This window comes from Panthera uncia, chromosome B4, assembly GCF_023721935.1.
Source record: "Panthera uncia isolate 11264 chromosome B4, Puncia_PCG_1.0, whole genome shotgun sequence".
In the NCBI taxonomy this organism is placed as follows: Eukaryota; Metazoa; Chordata; class Mammalia; order Carnivora; family Felidae; genus Panthera; species Panthera uncia.
Window position 1 is genome coordinate 15,573,259 of NC_064809.1, and position 23,100 is coordinate 15,596,358.

At 36.2% G+C, this 23,100-nt stretch overlaps 1 protein-coding gene across 11 annotated transcripts in view; it reads right to left on the reverse strand.

Moving 5' to 3' along the window:
• The window catches only part of TRDMT1 (tRNA aspartic acid methyltransferase 1), a 95,541-nt gene that overhangs the window by 33,384 nt on the left and 39,057 nt on the right, over positions 1-23,100 (reverse strand). For all 11 annotated transcript variants that reach the window (XR_007456905.1, XM_049626883.1, XM_049626884.1 and 8 more), the window contains one exon: positions 13,480-13,589. Coding sequence is in view for 10 of the 11 variants with exons in the window: in XM_049626881.1 (XP_049482838.1) it covers positions 13,480-13,589 (110 nt within the window). In the remaining variant the exon portion in view is untranslated. The remainder of the gene's footprint in view (positions 1-13,479; positions 13,590-23,100) is intronic.

The window sequence follows — 23,100 nt, forward strand, 5'->3', positions numbered from 1 at the left end:
ATATATATATATATATATATATATATATATATATATATATAAAACACTTACCACTTTTCAAATCAACTTCAGTTAAACTAACTGCCCAAAGCAATCTTATGAAGAAATTGGAGAAGTAACACGAAGCTAGGAAAAGCTTAGTGACTTCCCCTAAGTCTCAGAGCTGGCCAGAGCTGAGCTGGAATGCTCCCTGAATCCTAAGCATTTCACACCCCTGTCATACCTGTATCAATAATATTTTTTATTTAGTAAATGTGACTGACCAGTCACCATCCCTTCCAAGCATGTCTCTGCTAAAATATCACCAGATGAAAAAACGTCCCATTTTCAGGTATTCACAATTATTATATTGTTTTACAGTTGTGTGTAGTAAAACAAAACTTTAAAATCTTAGATAGGATTAATCAAAATAATCCCTACTGGGCTAAGTAGTTGAAAAATGTGTTATTTTGACTCTATTTTATATATCAGAAGGTAAATAGGGTAGAGTAGTCCTCCCTTATTTCACTTTCACTGATTTCACTACTTTCCGGTTTCAGTCAACTCCAGTCAATCAGGTCCTCCTTCTGACATAGGGTCAGATCAGTAACAGCCTAACCCTGCAGCCACAACGCCTGCATCATTCACTCCCCTCATCTCATCATGTGGGCATTTTGTTATCTCACGTCATCACAAGAAGGGTGAGAGACCACATTCACCTTTTATCACAGCATATTGCTATAACTGTTCTATCATTAGTTATTGTTGTAATCTCTTACTGTGCCTAATTGATAAATTACCTTTATCATAGGTATGTATGTATGTATGTATAAGAATAAACGTGGTATATACAGTGGCTTTGGTACTATCTGAGGTTTCAGGCATCCACTGGGGTCCTGGAATGCATCCCCCATAGATAAGGGGGTCTGCTGTATAGAGAAACAAGTCATGGGCTTTCCAATCTTCATGAAGCTTGGCCAGAAACAAGCAACAAGCCTAGGTCCACAACCTTCCTAAATATGACACATTGCTAAGAAGTTCAAGTACATGAAAAGGACAAGCTATATTCTAAGTTCTGTAAAGAGTGAATTAACCTGGGGAACCAATCAGTTGTCTCTACTGTATGTAAAGCATAAATATATGTGCCTGTCATTTTTAAATCACAGGCTTTTAAGTAGTTTAAGGTATATATGTAAAATGAAATCAAAATTAAATACTGAAAAGTTCCTAAAGCACCTCTGAAACTCTTGAGTTCTAGGGAAAGCAGTCTGTAAATCATACACTGACCAGTCTGTCAGAACACACGGGGCAATGCAGTACAATTAGCACATCATACTCAAGTTAAAGAGCCTGTGAGCACAAGACTATTGTGATAAGCAACTTACTAATTTCCTAACTGAAAGCAGATGGATTAAAGCTAAATTCCTAAAACTAAAGTAAAAAGAAAACAACTACCTTTTACATCAGGAGCATCCTATGTCTAAAATCTAAAGGAAGTAAACAGAGTTACTGCCTCCAATACAGCTTGGCATAAAAACTTACAATTTTAAAGGATTCTTCAAAATAGTGATTTTTAAAAATCAAATGATAGGGCAATATGCAAGAAATAATTACTCGATTAAGTGATTTTTTAAAAATTGTTTTAATGTTTATTTATTTTTGAGAGTGAGAGTGAGAGACAGAGCACAAGCTGGGGAGGGGCAGAGATTGAGGGAGACACAGAATCCAAAGCAGGCTCCAGGCTCTGAGCTATTAGCATAGAGCCTGTTGCGGGGCTTGAACTCACAGACCATGAGACCATGACCTGAGCCGAAGTTGGACGCTTAACTGACTGAGCCACCCAGGTGCACCAAGTTACCGCCTCCAATTCAGCTTGGCATAAAAAATTACAATTTTAAAGGATTCTTCAAAATAGTGATTTTTTAAAAATCAAATGATAGGGCAATATGCAAGAAATAATTACTTAATTAAGCCATTTACAACTTTATTTAACCTGGCATTCTAGGTCATTAAATGTGTCAAAATTCAAGAAAGTAGTTATGGAGATACACAATTATCTTTAATAATCTTACGTTTGAAAGCTGATGGAAATCTATTCTTTTGCTATAACCGGGCCATAAAGTTATGAAAACACCTTTGCTTTCAGAGAACATTAGGTCAACTCAGTGCAGTAACACTGTTTATCACCCAATGATGAGCAGTTTAACAGTTCCCCTACTAACTTTATTACTTCTTTTTGCAGAAAGTCTCCTCTCTATTCTTATACTTAACTTTCATTTAAACTTTAGGAATAACTTGGTAGGTTAGAAAACTTTTGACTATTTTTAGTAAATTTATAGTTAACCTAAAGAGAACTGAAATTTGTACACTATTCAGTCATACTTCCATTTTTCAAATCTTTTATTCCCATGTGGGTCCTGCAGATTTCTTAAGTTTATTTCTCGGTGTTTATAAGTTTCTTGTTGCTACTATAAATAGGAACTTTCTTCTATTATATTTTCTCACAGGTCTTTGTTTATATATATATAAGCTACTGGTTATCATATGTTTTGTAACCAGTCTCCTTATTAAATGTACTAATTGTTCCTTGTCGTATTTTTAGCACAGTATGTTTTCTGTTTTCCAGGCCTATACAATTATTCTTTAGAATCCTCCTTGATAGTTATATGCTATTTCCCTTGTGTGAGTATATTACCTAACATCTACAACAATATTAAATAACAATGTCAATGGTGGACATCCTTGTTTTATTCATTATTTTAGCAAGAATGCTTTTAAAGTTTTACCATGTTACTGGACTTGGAGATATATGTGTGTGTGTGTGTGTGTGTGTGTTTAAACAGAAATATACACGTGCACACACACACGTAAAGCCACTAAATAACATACGTGTCTGTAGTAGTACACATATGTCCTAATTTTATTAAGGGAGATTAAAAACCCAAATGCAGAAAACCCTGCATTTGGTCAACTATTTTCTAATACATAGTTTTGCTGTTTCCCATTATTAACATGTTGAATAGTATTAATAGAATTCCTAAGTACTAAACTATTATATTCCCCAAAACAAAATCCATTTTGGTTATGCTACATTATTCTTTTAATGTGCTTCTGTCATATTTTACTTAGAATTACTGTGTTTATATTCATAAGACAATGATTTTCCTGTATTGTGGCATATGGTAGGTATCCAATAAAAACTGAGTGGATATTTCCTACCATTTCCTGTTCTGTGAACTCTCATGTTATTTTGTGCATAAATATGACAATCCTTCTTGAGGACCGTACTAATCATCATTATAAAGTAACTTTCTATGACTCTTAAATGCTCTGGCCTTGGAATCCATTCTAACTAATACCAGTTCTGAAACTGTTAGCCTTTGTTTCCATTTGCCTGGTATTTGTCCTCTTTTTTAACCCAATATGTTGCTCATTCAACAGTGTTCAGAAAGTAATCCACCAATATTTCAGAGGATCTACCCTCTGCCAGGCACTGTGCCGAGTCTGCGACAAGGAACAAACCAGACAAGGTTTCTGCTCATGTGAAGTTTATACAGTACTGACTACTAATTCCTCATTTTCTACCTAGATACATTAGCCTGCAGTTTTATTACTAGCTGTCTTTATAACCGAAGAGTCCTGCTCCTGATTCTAAACCTCCCTGTGATTTTTTGGGCCTGACTGTGGGCAGTTACAAAGGCTGCCCTTCCCACTCCAGACTCCGAACACAGCCAGCACGTCGCAGGCCCTGCGAGCTGTCACAGTCGAGGATGCAGGCACCCTGGCCAGCACGGTCTTCACAGATTTGCACGTCTAGGTCTCTTCAAGCAGCTCTGTCAAGGCCTCCTTCCCGGAGAAGGTGGTGGAAACCTTGAAGACGCTTCTCCCCACTCTGAATGGTACTCAGCACTTGGCATTCCTAGCCCTCCCCTCTTACAATTTCCCCAAGGCCGGGGCTCCCTGGACGGTGAGCTGACCCCCACATCTGTGCTGACACCCCCGGCTCTCCCTCCGTACGCTGTCGCATGGGGGAAATGCAGCAGGGGGCCCTGGCGGTTCCTCTTATTGCACAGAATTGCTTATACCACCGCAGTAAATGAAAAAGGCCTCACTCTTTCATTTTCGCCTTGCTGTTTGAATAAAAACTACTCTGACCCCTGAGAGCTCCGCTGTCTTTCCCAGCCCAACTAAGCTCCTAACAGTAACATCAAATAATGTCCTAAAAATCCACACCTTCATTTATCTTTCAAATAGACATATTTTTTGAGTCTCACTGTCCTACTTCAACCACATTATTATCTCTACAGCGCAAAGATTCACACAGTTTTACACATCTGTTTTCTAACCCTAATTTCTTTCCTAACACGGTAGCTTTATTCCTGGGTTCTCTACTTGGATTCATCTCTTGGTTAGATTGAGTGAGTCATTTTCTCAATAAGGGCTCACAGGTACTATGGCTCATGAATTGCCGTAGGTTTTATTTGGGGAATTTCCCCCTCTGTTTCTGTTAATATTTTTTTCCCATTTGCCTTATTGTCTTCTCCAGAGGTTCTAATTACTTTTTTTTTTTTTTTAGCGTTTATTTATTTTTGAGACAGAGAGAGACAGAGCATGAACGGGGGAGGTTCAGAGAGAGGGAGACACAGAATCTGAAACAGGCCAGGCTCCAGGCTCTGAGCTGTCAGCACAGAGCCCGACTCGGGGCTCGAACTCACGGACCGCGAAATCATGACCTGAGCTGAAGTCGGCCGCTTAACCGACTGAGCCACCCAGGCGCCCCGGTTCTAATTACTTTTATCTTAGATCACTTTTGTCTTCAGCAGTTACCATTCCTTCTGCAAATTGTAATCTGTATTTCTTTTCCATTTTAATTTGCTTTATTGTTCTCAAGCTCTCTCCTGCACAATTCTGGTTGCAGCCCTGTACACTTTATTTTTTGCTACTCTGACATGACTTTCATTTTTATAATGGTTTTTCTCCTCTTTTTTTCCCAGACTACTGGTAACTTTTCCAGCCCCAATTATTGTCTTACTGCTTTTTGAACTGTTGTATACATCTGATTGAATTCTTGGGTTTTTTTTTTTTCAAGTTTATTATTTATTTTGAGAGAAAGAGTGCACGTGTGAGCAGGGGAAGAGCAGAGAGGGAGAGAGAGAATCCCAAGCAGGCTCTGCACTGACAGTGTAAAGGCTTGATCCCACCAGTGTGAGATCATGAGCTGAGCCAAAATCAAGACTCGGTTGCTTAAGTGACTGAGCCACCCTGGCGCCCCAAGTTCTTGTTTTGAAGATGTGTTATTTAATGCTTAAAGCTCATAGAGGCATGTATGTTTGAAATTTCCTTCTAGTTCTTAATATAATTTTCTGTTGTATATTCTGCTTTTTGTTTACACATCTTACCTTATTTTAAAATTACTATATTAGTATAGCCTCAAATAGGTTCCTGTCTAATTTTTGGTTTTTTGTTTTTGGGTTTTTTTTTTTGCGGAAGGGGGAGGGGCAGAGAGCCTTAAGAGAGAACCTTAAGCAGGCTCCACACTCCGCACAGAGCCCTAGGCGGGGCTTGACTCAGGACTATGAGATCATGACCTGAGCCGAAAGCAAGAGTTGGATGCTCAACTGACTGAGCCACCCAGGTGCCCCTATTATTCATTTTTTGATGCAGGCCACGTGAATGGAGGAGTCTGCTGGGAAATAAGGTGAAACAGATACATGGCTGCCACACCGCTCCCAGGAAGGACCTGCAGTGGCCTCTACCCTAAGGGCTTGCCTCTGTCCAGAGCCTGATCTCGCATTCAGGGCCAGCAGGAAGTCGGCCGCGGTTACCACCGCACTTTCCGCCAGTGATCTGGGTTTTTCAAATGTCTCCTCTCCTGACCGAGAACAAACAACTGCTGGTGCATTTGGTCCTCTTCCTTGCCATTCCTTCCGTCTTGATTCTGCACAAGACATGCAAAGGTTTGCCTGCAGCTGTGCCGTCTTCAGTCAGTGCCGTTTCATTTCCGTGACACTGGACACTATTCTTCATAGTTTTCTTTCTTGTTTTAGCTTACGTCTAATCCCTACATTCATTAATAATGGTTTTTCATTCCCTTTTTCCCCTTCTTTTCTTCTTTCTATCAGGAAAAGGAATAGAGTTATGTAATAGAAGTATCTTCTCAATGCCACATTTGATCAGAAATCCCAAAGAAAACCATTTACAAGTTCAAGTTCTGTACTGGTTGATAAATTCTTGAAGGCAAAGACTATAGCTTCTTCAGATCTGTGCTCTCTCCAAGGGCTCAATACCCTGCATGTATTAAATGCTCAAATGACCAATATATGTTGTTTTATAAAACTGAAAATCCCTAGAGCCTCTCATCACTCCTAAGTTTTCCATTCAATTTCTACCCCCTTTTGAAACATGACTCTCAGCATAGCTCCTATATATTTGACCTAGACATGATAACACTCTCTCCACATCAGACCAGGGATATAAGGAATACCAAAGAAGAAACTGAAAGCCATAGGAAGGCAAGCTTTTTTCTTACAGACAGACTTACAGAGCTTACAGACAGTGAGCTGGAGGTACCTATCTCCATTCTTCCCTTTTCCTAGCTTTCTTAGATCATAAGCAAATAATATGACTTATTATCATCTATTAAAAGTGGCAGTGAAGTATAATTAGCACTAAAACAGGGCAGAGTGCTAGAAAGCAGGAAGCTACACAGGGAAAGAGAGGCAGAAATCTGCATGGCATTCACTTTGAGTGTCTGGTTGGATATCAATCTATGAGTGCATCAGGGGACATGCCATGAGGGAGGGCAAAGGACTACTGCTGCGAAAAGCACAATTACTGGGGAGCTGTAAGCCAAAAAACTAGGACACCCAGAGTAGGAAGACCTAGTTGAGTACGTGGGCTATTTTATTATTATTATTATTATCGGAGTGTAGTTGGCATATGATGTTATATTAGTTTCAGGCATACAACACGGTGATTCAATGAGGGTTCATTTTTCTCCACATCCTTGCCAATGCTTATTACTATTTCTTGTCTTTTTGATACTAACCATTCTAACAGCTGTGAGGTGATACCTCATTGTGGTTTTGATTTGCATTTCCCTGAGGATTAGTGATGTTGAGCATCTTTTTCTGTATCCATGAGGTATTTAATAGAGATCTAAGAAAGGTCATATCTTAGTAGTGGGATGAGACTAGCCTCACAGTAAAAGCTATTCAAGACCCACTTGAAAAAAATGCTTAAAAACATACCCTGAGAGAATTAAGCTGATCTGCAATTAACTGCCTGTGAGAACAAAATCCAATATTCCTTAAAGGGTTACAACAAACTGGCTACAATGCCAGGCTCCTAATAAAAAATTACGAGAATGCTAAGAAACAAGATAATGTGACCCATAAGCGGGAAGGGGGTGAGGGGCAAGAGGTGGGGGTGGGGAAGTTCATCAGTAGAAAGAAACCCAGCAATGAGAGAGATGATGGAATTAGCAAAGGTTTTAACAGTCAAAAATATCATCAATTTTTTCAAAGGCCTAAAGAAAACAAAAACATGGAGACAAATTGAATACATGAAAAAAGTTAACTGAAACTTCTAAAAATGAAAAAAAATTGAAACAAAAAGTTACGCACTAAAAAAAAATAAGAACTTGAAGATATAACAATATGGCATGTTCCCAAATGAAGCATATAGAGAAAAGGAGAGTAAAAATGAATACCTTCAGTGACCAGCAGGACAATATGAAGGGATCTAATACATGCATAATTTGAGGTAAAGTGAAAATAGGGAACAGAGAAAATATTTGAATAATGGCTAAAACCTTCCCAAATTTGATGAAAACTATAAACAAGAAAAGCACAAGGCCCAAGCAGAATGAATAAAGAAAAACATACAAAAACATATTAAATAACATTTCTGAAAACAAGCGATAGGGACAAAATGTTAATTGTAGCCAGAGAAACATATAATATATTAAGAGAAATGAAAATAAGAATTATTAGACTTCTGATCAGAAATTAAGCAAACCAGGTAAAGATGGAAAGTGCTGGAAAACTGTTTTAATTCATAGAAAATATGAACTTATGAAAACATCTTTCAAAAATGAATGCGACCAAGGATTCAGTGAAAATTCTATTTTACAATAAAGACAAAGTAAAATACTTCTGCACTCACAAAAAACTGAGAAATTGGTCACCTGCCAAATGCTCATGACAGGAAATGCTAAAGGTTCTTCAGGAAGAAGGAAATTATACCACATGCAAACTTTGACTTCAAAAAAAAATGAAGAGTGTTAAAAATAGTAGATGATATGTAAATAAATATGAAACATTTCAGGTCTTTTTAAAACTTTTAATAAATATTTGACTACTTAATCCAAAAACACTAACAATATATTTGAGGTTTTAATAAACAAAGGAGTAAAATGTATGACAATAATAGCAAAATATTCTGGAGAGTAAAATGGATGTATATACTGTTGAATTAATTTATGAAGTGCTATATGTTATTTGAAGGTGGGCTTCCATAAGTTAAAGACGCATACTGTAAACCCTAGAGTAGCCACTAAGAAAATAAGACAGATACAAATAGTAAGATATACCTAATAGCCATTAGTGGAGAAACAGACGGAAAAATAGAAAACAAATAACAAGGTAGTAGAATTAAAATAATATTAATAACAAAATTAAATGTAAATGTATTCCAATTAAAAGGTAGAGGTTGCCAGACTGAATAAAAAAGCAAGACCCAGCTATACACTGTCTACAGCAAATCTAATTTAAATACAAAGATATAAGTAGGATAAAATTTAAAGGATGGAAAAAGATAAACATGCAAACATTAATCATAAGAAAGCAGAAATGGCTGTATTAATATCAGGAAAAGTAGACTTCAGAACAAGAAATACTTCCTAGGGTTAAAAAGGAACATTTCATGATGATAAAGGGGTCAATCACAAAAAAAAATTACAAAGTATGTACACTTAATAACAGAGCTTCAAGATAAAATGAAGCAAAAACCGACAACACCGAAAAAAGAGACACATTTATGACTGTAATTGGAGATTACAACACCCCTTTCTCAGCACCTGATAGAAAAAATCAGTAACAATATAGAAAAATTGAACACTAACAAACAACTTGACCTGACTGGCATTTACTGAGTATTCCACCCAACAAGAAAAGAATACATTCTTGAGGCGCCTGGGTGGCTCAGTCAGTTAAGTGCCTGACTCTTGATCTCGGCTCGGGTCATGATCTCAAGGTTTGTGAGTTCAAGCCCCACATGAGGCTCTGTGTTTACATCGCAGAGCTTGCTTGGGATTCTGTCTCTCTTTCTCTCTGCCCCTCCCCTGCTGTGCTCTCTGTCTCTCTCAAAATAAATAAACTAAAAGAAAAGTTAAAAAAAAAAGAAAAGAAAATAATACATTCTTTTCAATAGCATATACAGCATTCACTAGACAAAATGAATTCTGGCCTATAACAAAGTCACAACAAATTTAAAATAACTGAAATCATACACAGTATGACCAAAATAAAACAGAAATGAGAAATCAATAACAGAAAGCTATCTGGAAATATCATGAATATTTGGAAAGTTAAACCCATACTTATACATAATGCAGGGGCCAAAGAAGAAATCAGAAGGCAAATTGGAAAATATTTTGAACTGTATGAAAATGAACACACAACATATGACAATTTGTGAAATGTAGTCAAAACTTAGGAAAATTTACAACACTAAATGTTTATACAAAAAAAGGAAAACAATCTCAAGTCAATCATCTAAGTCCCACTGTAAGAAGTATTAAAAATTTCAATGCAAAGTAAGTAGAAAGAAATAATAAAGATAAACAGAAATTAGTGAAATAGTAAACAAATGAATAATAGATAAATTCAATTGCATCCACAGCTGGTTACTTAAAAAGACCAATAAAATTGGTAAACCTCCAGCTTCATTAGCAGAGGAAAAAAAAAAAGAAAAGATACAAATAACTAACATTAGGAATGACATATGGTGCATCACTATCGAGTTCACATGTAGAAAAAGGATATAAGGAAATATGAAAAATGTCAAGCCAATACATTTGACAAATTAGATAAAATGGATAATTTCTTCAAAGATCACAAATTTCTAAAACTAAACAAAAAAATAAATAGAAAGCTTTACTGGTATTGTAACAATTAAAGAAATTAAATTCATAGTTTAAAATCTTCCCACAAAGAAAACTCTAGGCCCACATAGCTCCATTAACTCAATTCTATCAAACATTTATAGAGGAACTAATACTTGTTTTTCAAACTCTTCCAAAAAGTATAAGGCTAGTATGACCCTAATACCAAAACCATACTAAAAAGCTGAGGAGAATGTAAAAATATCTAACAAAATATTAACAAATGAAAACAAACAAATTTTTATTACATAAAAAAGATAGTAGATCATGACCAGGTGGGATTTATCCAGGAATGCAATACTGAGTTAATATTCAAAAAAAGTTATTGATATAATCACTGTATTACCAGAATAAAAGGGGAGAATGCTATAATCATGCCAAAAGATGCAAGAAAGATAGCATTTGAAAAACTAAACATCCATTCCTCATAAAAATTCTCAGAAAATGTAATAAAAAGAAACTTAATAAAATGCATCTATAAAAAATCTACAACTAACATCATACTAAATGGTGAATGACTGAAGGTTCTGCCCCTAGAATCTAGAAGAAGGCAAGGATACCCAAGCCAATCCTACTTAATCAATTTAATCAATACAGAAGATCCTATACAATGCAATAAGAAAAAAGTAACCCTGATTGGAGGGGAAAGCAAAACTCTTTATTCTCAGATAGTATTTGTGTGTATGTGGAAAAATCCTAAAAAATCAAAGCTATCAGAATAAATTAATATAACAAAGTCACAAGATACAAGGTGAAGGTCAAGAAACACAATTACGTGTATTCTTATATGCTAGCAATAAACAATTAAAAATATATTTTTTAACAAACACCACTTACAATAGCATCAAAACCCACAGGTATTTAGGGATTAATTAACTAAAATGTGTGCAAGACTTGTACACTAAGTAGTATAAAATATTGCTGATATAAATTAAAGAACATCTAAATAAATGAAGGGAGATACCATATTCATGGACTGAAAGACTCAATTTTATTAAGATATCAGTTCTTCCAAAACCAATCAGTGCAATTCCAATAAAAATGTCTTTTTTTTTTTTTTTACTCATAGAAATTGGCAGGGTGATTCTGAAACTTACACACAAATGTAAATGACAGTGTAACCAAAATAATGTTGAAAAAGAAAAACAGAAATTCGAGAACTTACACCACCTGAATTCAATACATATTATAAAGCTATAATAATCACAAGTGTGTGCTATTGGTGTAAGGAAAAACATACAGATACTACTGAAGACAGTCTGGAAATAGACTCACACATTTATGACTTAGTTTTTTAATAAAGGTGTCAAGGAAATTGAGGAAAGGATAATCATTTCAGAAATGGTGCCAGGACAATGTTATATGCACTTGGAAAAAAATAAATGACTGCTACTTCAAATTACACACAAAAAGTAACTCTAAATGAGTCAGAAATCTAAATAGAAAAGCCAAAACCATAAAATTTCTAGAAGAGGGAAAAATAGGGTAAACAAAGATTTTTTTTTAGAACACATAAAAACGTGACCCAAAAACAAAAAAAAAGATAAATAACATGTGCAATTTGATGAACACAGTTAAGGAGATGAAAAGACAAGTTACAGAACTGGAGGAAATCTTTGTTATATATATTCTGACAAACAACTTGAATCCAGAAAACTTAATAAGCCTTTCAACTAAATGATGATATTACAAACACACCAAGTAATAAAAATTGGACAAGAAATTTCATCACCGAAGAAAACACAGAAATAGCCAAGAAGTACATGAAACGATGCTCAACATTATTAGCCAGCAGGGAAATGCAAATTAGAATCAGCACACACGAAAGAATCACAATACCTCTATATGCTCACTGGAATGGCTACAATTTTAAAAACTGACAATATCAGGGACACTTTGGTGGCTCAGTCTGTTAAGTGTCCAACTTAGGCTCTGACCATGATCTCGTGGTTTGAGTTCGAGCCCCGCATCGGGCTCTGTGCTGACAGCTCAGAGCCTGAAGCCTGTTTCAGATTCTGTTGTCTCCCTCTCTCTCTGCCCCTCCCCCGCTCTATCTGTGTGTGTCTCTCTCTCAAAAATAAATAAACATTAAAAAATGACAATATCAAGCGCTGTAAGGATGTGAAACAACTGAAACATGTACGTGGATTATGAGACTGTAAGATGGTATAAGCACTAGAGAAAGCAGTTAGCATTTTCTCATAAAATTAAAGAAACCTACTATATGATCCAGAAATTCCAGTTCTGGGTATTCATCTACAAGAAATGAAAACAAAGGTTCACACAAAAACTTGTACATGAATGTTCATAGCAACTTTTTTGTGATGGTCGAAAACTGGAAACAACCTAGATGTCTAACATCATGTGAATGGACATATACACTGTAGTGTAAAATATTCACTGTACAGAATATGACTCAGCAATACCAAAGAGCAGACTACCGATATGCACAACAACATGGGTGAATTCAAAAAACATTATGTTACACAGAAAAGTTACACCCAAAAAACTCACCCTCATGATTTTATTTGTGATGTATTAGAAATGGAAAATTTAATCTGTAATGACAGAAAGATCAGTAGTTGCCCGGGGTTCGGGCACCAAGGAACACTGTAGGGGATGGGCGTTCTAAGTCTTGATTGCGGTGGTTACGCACTTGTATGTACTGGTCAAAACTCAAACTACACACCTTAAATGAGTGAAGTTTATTGTGTATAAATTATGGCTTCATGAGAAATTCATTGTAAAAGTCGTCACAACAAGAAAATGAGAGAAAAAAACAATTTCATATTATTTTTAAAATAACTATTATTTACTAACACTATTTAAAAATAGCGTTAAATACCTCTGCTGAGTTCATCACGTGTACTTTTAACCTTTAATTTTGACAGGCTTGCTAAAATAAGAAGCATTCAATAAGTAATAGCCAATGACTGCCTCTCTCTCTCTCTCTCTCTCTCTCTATATATATATATATACATACATATTATAGTATGTGACTATTGCTTGAAAGTAAAGAATTAATCAAAGTTATGCCATTAGAGAACCATGAATTTAAGAGTCAAACATATTCTTACGTTTCATTCCCTTGTCTCAGAAACCAAAATACTGAACTCTCTCACTCTCTCTTAAACTGAAAATTAAAAGTAAATAAAGGCAACATAGAGCATGCCATCTTCCGACAGAACAGAAAATGTCGATGCCCTTCTCCTAAACTTCTCATTCGTATATAACTTATTCTCCAATTAACACACCATCAATCAGTATCATACAGTGTTTTTCAATCACGTCTTCCTCGCCATCTACTTATCAAAGCAATAAGCATGATTACTCACTTCAATTGTCTTGGCCAGTAACTGAGTGTGAGGAAAATTGTACGCGTACACTTCATTAGCGACAGTGTTTACATCAATGGCAGCCACCACTTGTGCAGGAATACAGCTTTCTGTAATGATAAATGGAGTATCTTAAAATGCAAAGTCCTCAGTATCAACGTGTTCACTTTACAGAGAAGTCAAAGTAGCAGAACTGTGCAGTGCGTTTCCTCACTAGCCAGAGCTCAGATTTCCGCGGCTGACCAGGCTGCGGGAGTCGGGCACGAAGTGAAAGACGTGCATACTTCTGGCTCATTACTCTAAACAGCATTCTGAAGCTAAAAATGAGAATTAAATGTTTTAGTCAGTATTTCTGACCTTTGCCTTCCTCACTCCATTAAGATACACACTTACAAGTTAAATAGAAAGTTCTCCTAAGTTCAAACAAACCAAAAATAGGATAGTTAAGTATATTCTTAAAAACTGTATCACGTGGAAGTTTATATAAATAAATTAACTACCATTTGCTCTTCACCTTCTAATGTTAGTATAAAGCTGCTTCCCAATATCACTACAAATGCTTTTAGTTAAATTTGGGGGATTTCTTTAACAATAATATTATTGAGATATAATTTACATTCCAAAAAAATTCACCTGTTTAAGGCATAGGCAAGTTTTGAAATGAAATGAACAGTTAAGTGGTGTCCAAATGTATAAAACACATAGACTAAAAAAAAAAAAAATATATTGACAGCCTAGGACAGAATGTAAGAAGAGCAAGGGAAATAATTCCAAGGGCATGCCTTCACTGCCCTTCTATCTTGCTGCTAAAAAAATAATAATAATAACTTTCAGAATGGTATCAGATTCAGAGTTCTGCTATAGCCCTTCACTGGCAGTCAACAATGAGGCTATGTAAACACACATAGCTGCTGTTAGATTTTGCAATTACCACCCCCTTGCACTCTTTACTCAAACACATGCAAAACTAATCATGTATATATACTGACCTAAATCAGGAGAAAATGTGAAGTTTTAAAAATAATAGTATTTGAGACTTCTGAGGAACACCATAAGAAAAAATATTACAAAATTGCATAATACCTCCAAATAGCTATTTCTTTAATAACCATTTGCTGTTAATAGTTAGCACAGGTAGACCAAATATCAAAAAATGAAAAGAAAATTTAGTGGTGAGAAGCTAGGGCTCATGCAGCAGGCACCAGAAATAAAACCCAGATCATAGAAGATGGAGTAAAGAGGAAGGCTCACACACACTCAGAAAATAATCACAGCCATTCACTGAGGCCTAAGAGTGAAGATGCCAGACACAAAACAAGGGCGTGAATGTCTTTAAGTACTTATTTGCTGAAGACACTCGGCCAGGCCCAGCTATCTCCTAGGTATATATCACTGGAAACTCTGAGGTCCGGAGAGTAATATCATATAGCTGACTCCAACCGAGTTTAAAAGCAGTAACTAGTCCCTTGCCTTGATATGAAGTTGTACATAATATCTTTGTCAAGGGCATCAGAGAAATCTTGAAACACAAATCTTTAAACAAACAAGAAAATCAGTATATAAGGATCATTTTGCAAAATCACAGACCTGTTATAATTCAGGTCAAGAACTAAGTTACTACTAAGCACTGTAAGAGAGCTCAGAATTAAATCAACTTTATTGAACTATTTTACTGTTCTGCTGAATAAGATATCTTATGAGCATGATGTAGCCTGCTTGCATTTCCACAATATATGCAGCAAACTGGGATTGCCTGGAGTTGATTAATATGACTTTTCTCTTCTTTCAGGCTGATTGACAATCTACAGTGATGTGCTGAATCTGTACCACAATCAATAATTAATTTTATGTTCTTGCATCATGTGCCCGAAAGACATAAAAACTTACAAAAAGTAACTGCCAAATAAATGTTTTATGTGGCTATCTAAGAACTGATGAACCAAAAATTCTCAGAAAACAAGAGATTTTAAAAGTCAAAAAGCAAATGCACTGTTTACACATTACTGTGGATTGTTGTAAAATTAGGATCCACTGCATGACCTAAAAAGTTACTTCCATGATGAGAAATGGATGTACCAAGATATTGCTGACAGTAATTCAACTTGCTTTTTCAAAACAGAATTGTTCTGGGGGTATGGACATGTTTCTAAGGAAACATTTAGACTTATAAATAACAATTTAAAAAAGCAAACCTGTCAATTCTGTCAAAATCTGGGCTTGAGATCCAAAGACAAGTTGACTAATATTTTCTACTGTAGACTTGAAAAATCCAAAAATCTTTGTCAAGCCACATACACATATTTTGAAAATGTTTACTAAAAGTATCTAAGTGAATATAATTCACTTAATGAATTTTGTACAAGTGAGCTAGATCTATTACTTAAATCATGCAGGAGCAGTGATTCTTGAAAAGAGAATTGGGGAAAGGGAACCCATCAGGATCTTCTAGTGGGATGGAGCATGGGATGTGTTTTCAGCACTTTGGTCTATTGCTTTACCTGGATTTTATTCATGATATTTCAGTTATTACACTGGACTGTGTACGTATCAACAGGAAACATGGGTATAAAAGGTGAGACACTCTAGTTAGAGAAATGCGTATAAATGCTGTGAAAATATTGTCAGATCAGATGTACAAGGAAAGACAAGAGGTATCGTACTATTTACATGAGGACTGAATTGAAAAAGGTAGATTTAGTTATACCAGGAGAGATATCTAGGGAAATGTAAGAAATGTCACTGACAATACATGCATAAGTCCTGTTCTCAAATATGTCTCAAGTAGGCAAGAATCTCTCTCTCTCTCTCTCTCTCTCTCTCTCTCTCTCTCTCACACACACACACACACACACACACACACACACACACACCCTATGTGAATAGCAATAATTTTCCTTCTTTTTCTGATCACTCTTCCTGGAGAAGTTGTAGGAAAAACCTCTGGTTGGTAGTAGTGAAAAGGCACAAGTTCACGCTCTACCTGCCTTTCCTAACCAAATAAATCAGAAAGTTTAATTGTGCATAGTTACTAAGGTGGGGGAAAAATTCTGTTTTTAAAAATGTAAATATAAAATTAACCAGTCCACTTGGAAATAAGAAAAGTAGCTTAATTTTTCTTTGTTTTCTTTATCATTTATTTTCTGACTTGTACCTTATATGGGTGAGTAATTATTTGAATGAGCTCATTATAATCACACCTGAGACACCGAATCAGGTATGTTAATACTGACACCTAGTTGTGAAATGAAAGGTGAGTTGAACATATCCAATGCCTATTTCCTTTCATTCAAAGTGATAGCTTAAGAATAAAAAAGTACTATGCAAAAACAGACCTGAAAGGATTCTGGATTTAAAATGATTACTAACGAGGCACCTGGGTGGCTCAATGGGTTAAGCATCAGATTCTTGATTTTAGCTCAGGTCATGATTTCACAATCATGAGTTCGAGGCCCGCATTGGGCTCCAAGCTTAGCACAAAGCCTGCTTAAGACTCTCTGTCTCTCTTCCTCTGCCCCTCTCCCCCACTCACACACTCTTTTTCTCTCAAAAACGTAAATAAAATAAATAAAATGATTGCTAAGTGTTTTATCACTATTAGCAAAGTATATTTCTTTTCTTTTTAAAGATTCTTGCATTTTAAAACTTGCAAATAAATTCTCTGAATTAAATAAAATTTAAAATAAGTCTCAATTTTTTTACAAAGTCCATTAATTTCCTTAGAAAATCGCCTTAGGGGGCGCCTGGGTGGCTCAGTCGGTTAAGCGGCCGAAATCGCTCAGGTCATGATCTCGCGGTCCGTGAGTTCAAGCCCCGCGTCGGGCTCTGTGCTGACGGCTCAGAGCCTGGAGCCTGTTTCGGATTCTGTGTCTCCCTCTCTCTGACCCTCCCCCATTCATGCTCTGTCTCTCTCTGTCTCAAAAATAAATAAATGTTAAAAAAAAAAAAAAAAGAAAGAAAATCGCCTTAGAAGTTTAGCTAACAGTAAACCAAAAAAACTTACTTTGGGTCTAGATATACAGTAGATCTTTCTTACTAAGACCTAACTAAATACAAGAGCTCATCAACCAGAAAGTAGACAGGAACCACTTGAGACCTGTGTACAGACCAGAGCTGGGGAAGTGGGACAAGAGACAAAGGTGCCAACTAATATTTAAAAAGGAGCACACTGAATTTACATGGAAAGAAAAATAAAGATGCTATGCCAGATAACAGTGCAATGTGGAGAAGAGGAGACAATGCATTCTGATTAGGACCTTGAGAACGGAAATGAAGATGTTAAGAAAAAAGAAGAACGTGATAGTTTGTGCTCTCTGGCCTTTCTACTATCGGTTTGTTTCTACTGTGGAAAAATAAATGGAATGGCTGCACTCTAATCACCATGTTAGTCCATGAAGAGAAGGGCCGCTTTCCAGGCTGATGAGGCAAAGAAGGAGAAGGAGCAGACGTCCTGAAGGATTTCACAGAGTTGCTGTAGCAGCCCTGGATTACTACGTCTAGACATATTTTATGTGAGAAACAAATTTTGACCTTTTAGACACCATTATTTTGGATGTCTCTATCATGGACAGTTGAACCTAATCCTAATGAATGCATGAACCCAATCCTAACAGTTACCCCAGCTGTTCAGCCAGGGTGTGTGTGCACACGCACGAGGAGAGAATTTCAGGTTCAGTTCCTATTTAGACCAGATCAATGTACTTGGGCAAACATTTATTGAGTCATGTGTGCAAAACATTTTGTAGACCCACAGGGATGGATACACTAAGTGTATATTTATGGAGGTCAGGGGAGTCTTAAAATTAAAACATTGTTCTTCTCTGAAGTACAAGAATCCCTCCTTTAATATAAAGTTTTCCTTATGAAGGGGATTCCTACTAAGCAAATACTTTCTTCATTATTTTTTAATTTTTATTACTGAAGTATAGCCAGGATACAATATTAGTTTCAGGTGGACCACACAGTGATTCGACAATCCTGTACCTTACTCAGTGCTCACCATGGTAAGTGAAGTCACCATTAACACTATCTCTTCATGATTTGTTAAAAGTCACATCTATGTTTCCCTGAGAACAACTCTGAAGACTCGATTTAAGGAAATATAAAAAATTTAGAAAACTAAGCAAAATCATACATCAAATAAACAACTCAAAAATCTAATTACTAGCATTACTAGCAATACCAGCACTAATAACACCACCATGATATACCTCAAAATCTCAAAAGCAAAACTGCTGAAACTCTGCAACAATCATAATCAACCTCATGTATTCTCTAACCCCAGTAATCTCTCACTGAATACTTGTGCACAGCAAGACTTCCTCAGATGAGTTATCATAATACTGATTAGAAGGTGACACAATAACTCCCACTAAGGAAGTTCTGGTTTCCTTTTGGAATGATGGCTTGAGTGTTACCCAACAGCCTCTGTGGCTCTTGACATAAAACAAAGGTCAAACTAAAAATATTGATAATGATTACTAAAGAGGGGACACAATCATAATTTCTTTAATTTCTCAGGCTTTCATGCAACAGATCTTTTAATGATTACAAGTGTTCATAAGCCCTTTTTATAAAAGGTGCTTGGTATTTTTAAATGATTTCTTGTCCTAATATTAAGAAATGTCTCCTTCTGGGGTGCCTGGGTGGCTCAGTCGGGTAAGCGACCGACTTCGGCTCAGGTCATGATCTTGCAGTTTGTGAGTTCGAGCCCCACGTCGGGCTCTGTGCTGACAGCTCAGAGCCTGGAGCCTGCTTCGGATTCTATGTCTCCCCCTCTCTCTACCCCTCCCCTGCTCATGCTCTGTGTCTATCTCTCAGTCTCTCAGTAATAAATAAACATTAAAAAATTAAAAAAAGAAAAAAAAAAAAGAAATGTCTCCTTCCAATTGAAGTTTGATAACTTTTTAAAACTTGGGAAGCAATATCAGATTGCTTATTTTTACATTCCGTTTTTTTTTTTTAAAGAAAAATAAACCTTCATTTGCTTTTGCTTCTTATAGAAAGTCTATATTTTAGAAACTTTATTAAGGGAGATGGTCAGTGTTCAACGGACATGTTTATTTATAAGCTACACACATCAATACATGTAACACTTGATGTCAATTTTTTAAAAAACATGAAAGCTGCTCTTTTTTCTGAACTCCTATCAGTAAATTTACACTCATGGGGTTTCCCAGGATTCTTCCTAGGTTCTAATGAAGTCATTCTACTGCTTCCAAGTTATCTGGTACTTCACCACTGTCTACCCGATAAAATCCACACTTCTTAGTATGATCTCATGGTGCATTGCTGTCTAGCTTTCTCTCTTGACATTGTCCCTCAATCAACCACTTTCTTTCAACTCATACCCACCACACTCATACACATACACTTTTTCCCCAGGTAATACCCAACTACTTATCATGCCCCAGAGGGGCCATAACTTCTCAATCCTAATGCTTCTGTACATAGTTTAAAAGCCTATCCTACCCTGCCCAAGGTCACCATCTTTCTGGTCCTAGCTCATTTTTATTGGTCCCTCAGGACCCATTCAGCTCAGGCATGACTCCTCCAGGGGGCTTTCACTGAGCCAGCCGGATTGAAGTGGGGGCCGGTCCCTCGGGCTGTCACTGCACTGGGTAGTTCACACAGTCAGCACATTTATCCCAGGACACCACCTCTCTCACTAGACTCTGTGATCTGATAGAGCCCATGCCATGGCTCGTGCATCCCAGCCTGACTCACAGCACCCAGACATTTCTACAATTGGCACCCAATAGGCCTTCAGTAAACATCTGAATGAATAGTATGAAAATGAGTGAATTTGATCTCTAACTTCAACTCCTGATTATTGTTGATTACCCTCTTCAGTGTCCTGTTCCTGGGAACAGGACTAGCTTAAAAGCCTTTAATAATCCTGTACCTAAGTGTTTATCGATGTCTGAAAGACCATGTTTAAGTAGATTGTTTGACATTCGGGTAAAATTTTAACTTCGGAAACACAATGAAGTTTCCAGAATGGCCTACAAAATTCTATTCATTTTACAAATATGTTAAAGAATAGCACCAATAGGGCTAGCGTCAGGCAGTTATAAACATTCGTTAGAGTACGTATCGTGTACTAGGCACCCGAGATGAGTGGACACCTGTGTTGTGCTTTGCCAGCATCCAGTACCCTTTTTTCTGGCAATAGTCCCAGAGTTTCTTTTGGGGATCTCACCTCACTCACTTTCTTTCAAGTGGTTTAGATAGCCTCAACCCCTTCCCCTAGTTTCTCCGAAAGCGCGTGTCAGATGCCTGAGCCAAGACTTCCAGAGTGGGTTCAGGAAGGGCAAACAAGACAAAATAAGCAACTAGGCACAAGAAGAGAGAACACCTGACTTTTCCTTGGGCAACTAGGAAGAGATGCTTGCTCTTTCTTACTGAGTTTAACCATGGAAGGGAAGGATATTACGTGCAGCAGCAACTACAGCCTTCTGATGCAGTAACAGGAGCATGTATATAAAAATGCACCCACTCTAGAGAGAACAAATTTGAGATAGATATACAGAGAAAGAAAACTGGCTCCTGGTAACATGATGCGAGCCCCTTTAAGCTGCATCCCAAACCAAGCCTATATTTGATTTCAGTCATTACATGAGTATTTACGTCTTTTATGTAAACCAGTTTGCATTGTTTTTTGTAACTTGGAAACAACAGTTCTAATAGGCATTTAAGAGAACACACACTGAAATATCACTTGTCACTCTGAAGAAATGCATTTCAAATTCCAACTTGGCAAGCAGAACAACATGAACTTTATCAAAAGCCTTGTGAATGAGAAATTAATTAACCAAACAGAACCAAAATTAATTTACCAAACAGAAGCACATCTCTTCATCAAACACTCCTCAGGTGTCCTAAGTTGAGGCAATAATCGCAGGAGTCCCAATTTGGGGCGCAAGGACTTCATTATAGGGTTACCTAACTACCTTACCCTCTACGTGTATTCTAAAGACAACAAATATGTAGAGAGCACCTGTAAGCTGTATCTCCAAGCTCTTTCAAGGAGCATATAATATTTTCAGTTGAACGGTCTTAACGATTCCTACAAAATTCAAGTTCTGAAAGTAAACGCAGTCAAAATAGAAATTTCGATTGCAGGCAATTCAAAATAAAGAATTGTGTATGATCTATTAACATATAAAAGGATGCTGCACTTCACCAATAATGACAGAAATCCACATTAATCAGTTTTACTTATCAGATTTAGGAAAGGTCTTATAAAATGAACACTGTCTAGTGCAAGAAAGTGTTTGGAAAAATGTGCCCCTCCTCTTGTTGACCGTAGTATACGTGGATTCAACTCTTCTATGACCAGTCCTAGTGATTCTATTTGTGACAATTTATGCTAAGAAATATTTGGACAATATAAGTGTAAGTCTGCATAGATGTACGAGAACAACCATATTAAAAATGATACCCATATATACTAATGTGGAGTGACAGAAATTTTTAAGGACAAAAAAGTTACTAAATAATCTTGTTCAGTAATAATTCAAGTTTTGTAAAGTGTACGTGTATGTACCCATATTAAGAAAAAAAAAACAGCAAATGTCAACAGGGGCTATCTCTTTTGGTACAGAGAATTTGGGGGTAATTTTTATTTCTTCCTTTAAACCTTTTTGGATTATTTGGTCTTTTTCTTAACAATAAGAATAGAATGCTTTTGTAATCAGTGAAAAGCAAACAAACGTAAAACTATTTTTATCTTGGAACAAAAGAATTCAAAGCTTCTCCTGGTTGTGACCCTGAGAAATCACAAAAGGAAGGTATCAAGGACAGACCAAAAAGGTTTGGATACATTCTCAAAACATACCCAACTGACTGTAAGACACCCCCCCCCACACACACACACACCAGTAAACAGGTATAACTCAATGTATTATTTATCCCACAAACTCAACAACAGTCAAAAGAATAAAAAACAAGAATTAAACTACATTGCCATGGTTCTTTAGAGATTAACAAGTAAATAGTATATGGCCAAAAATGTAGAGTTGAAAGCTATCTATTTATATATTTAGAATTCAAAGGATATAAATCTAAATCTGTGTTCTCCATTTTCCCATGACATTTAAGTCTTCCTATTAATCTCTTAAAGGCATGAACATGTTTAAAAACATTTATGTAAATAGTTAAGAAATAAGCAATATAAAGCACATGTTATCCACCCTATTACAGGTTTAAATAACAAAGACTTTGTTTTCCATAAGTTTGCTTTGAATGAACAAACCTCTATGAATGTTTCATCGCTATAAAAATGTAGAAACATTCTTTGTTGAGATTTTCTTACAATTTAAAAGATCATTTCTGATACACTCATGGAAGTCAATGAAGAAATGATGTATGCTTTGGTACTCTGTGCCTAACCAACTATGAATGAAAAAAAGAGTTGTAAAACTATTATTATGTTATCAATCATAAAAATCCCAAAGATTAAACTAAAAACTCTTCTCTAAGAAAATTAAAAATAAAAAAAATAAAAACTCCTCTCTAAATTTGTCCTGCTATTCTGAGCCCCTCTTTGCTTTATATAAAGTAGACCTTTCTTAAAGCTTATTCTTTTCATTATTGACTTCATAACGTTTTAAACCCTATCCT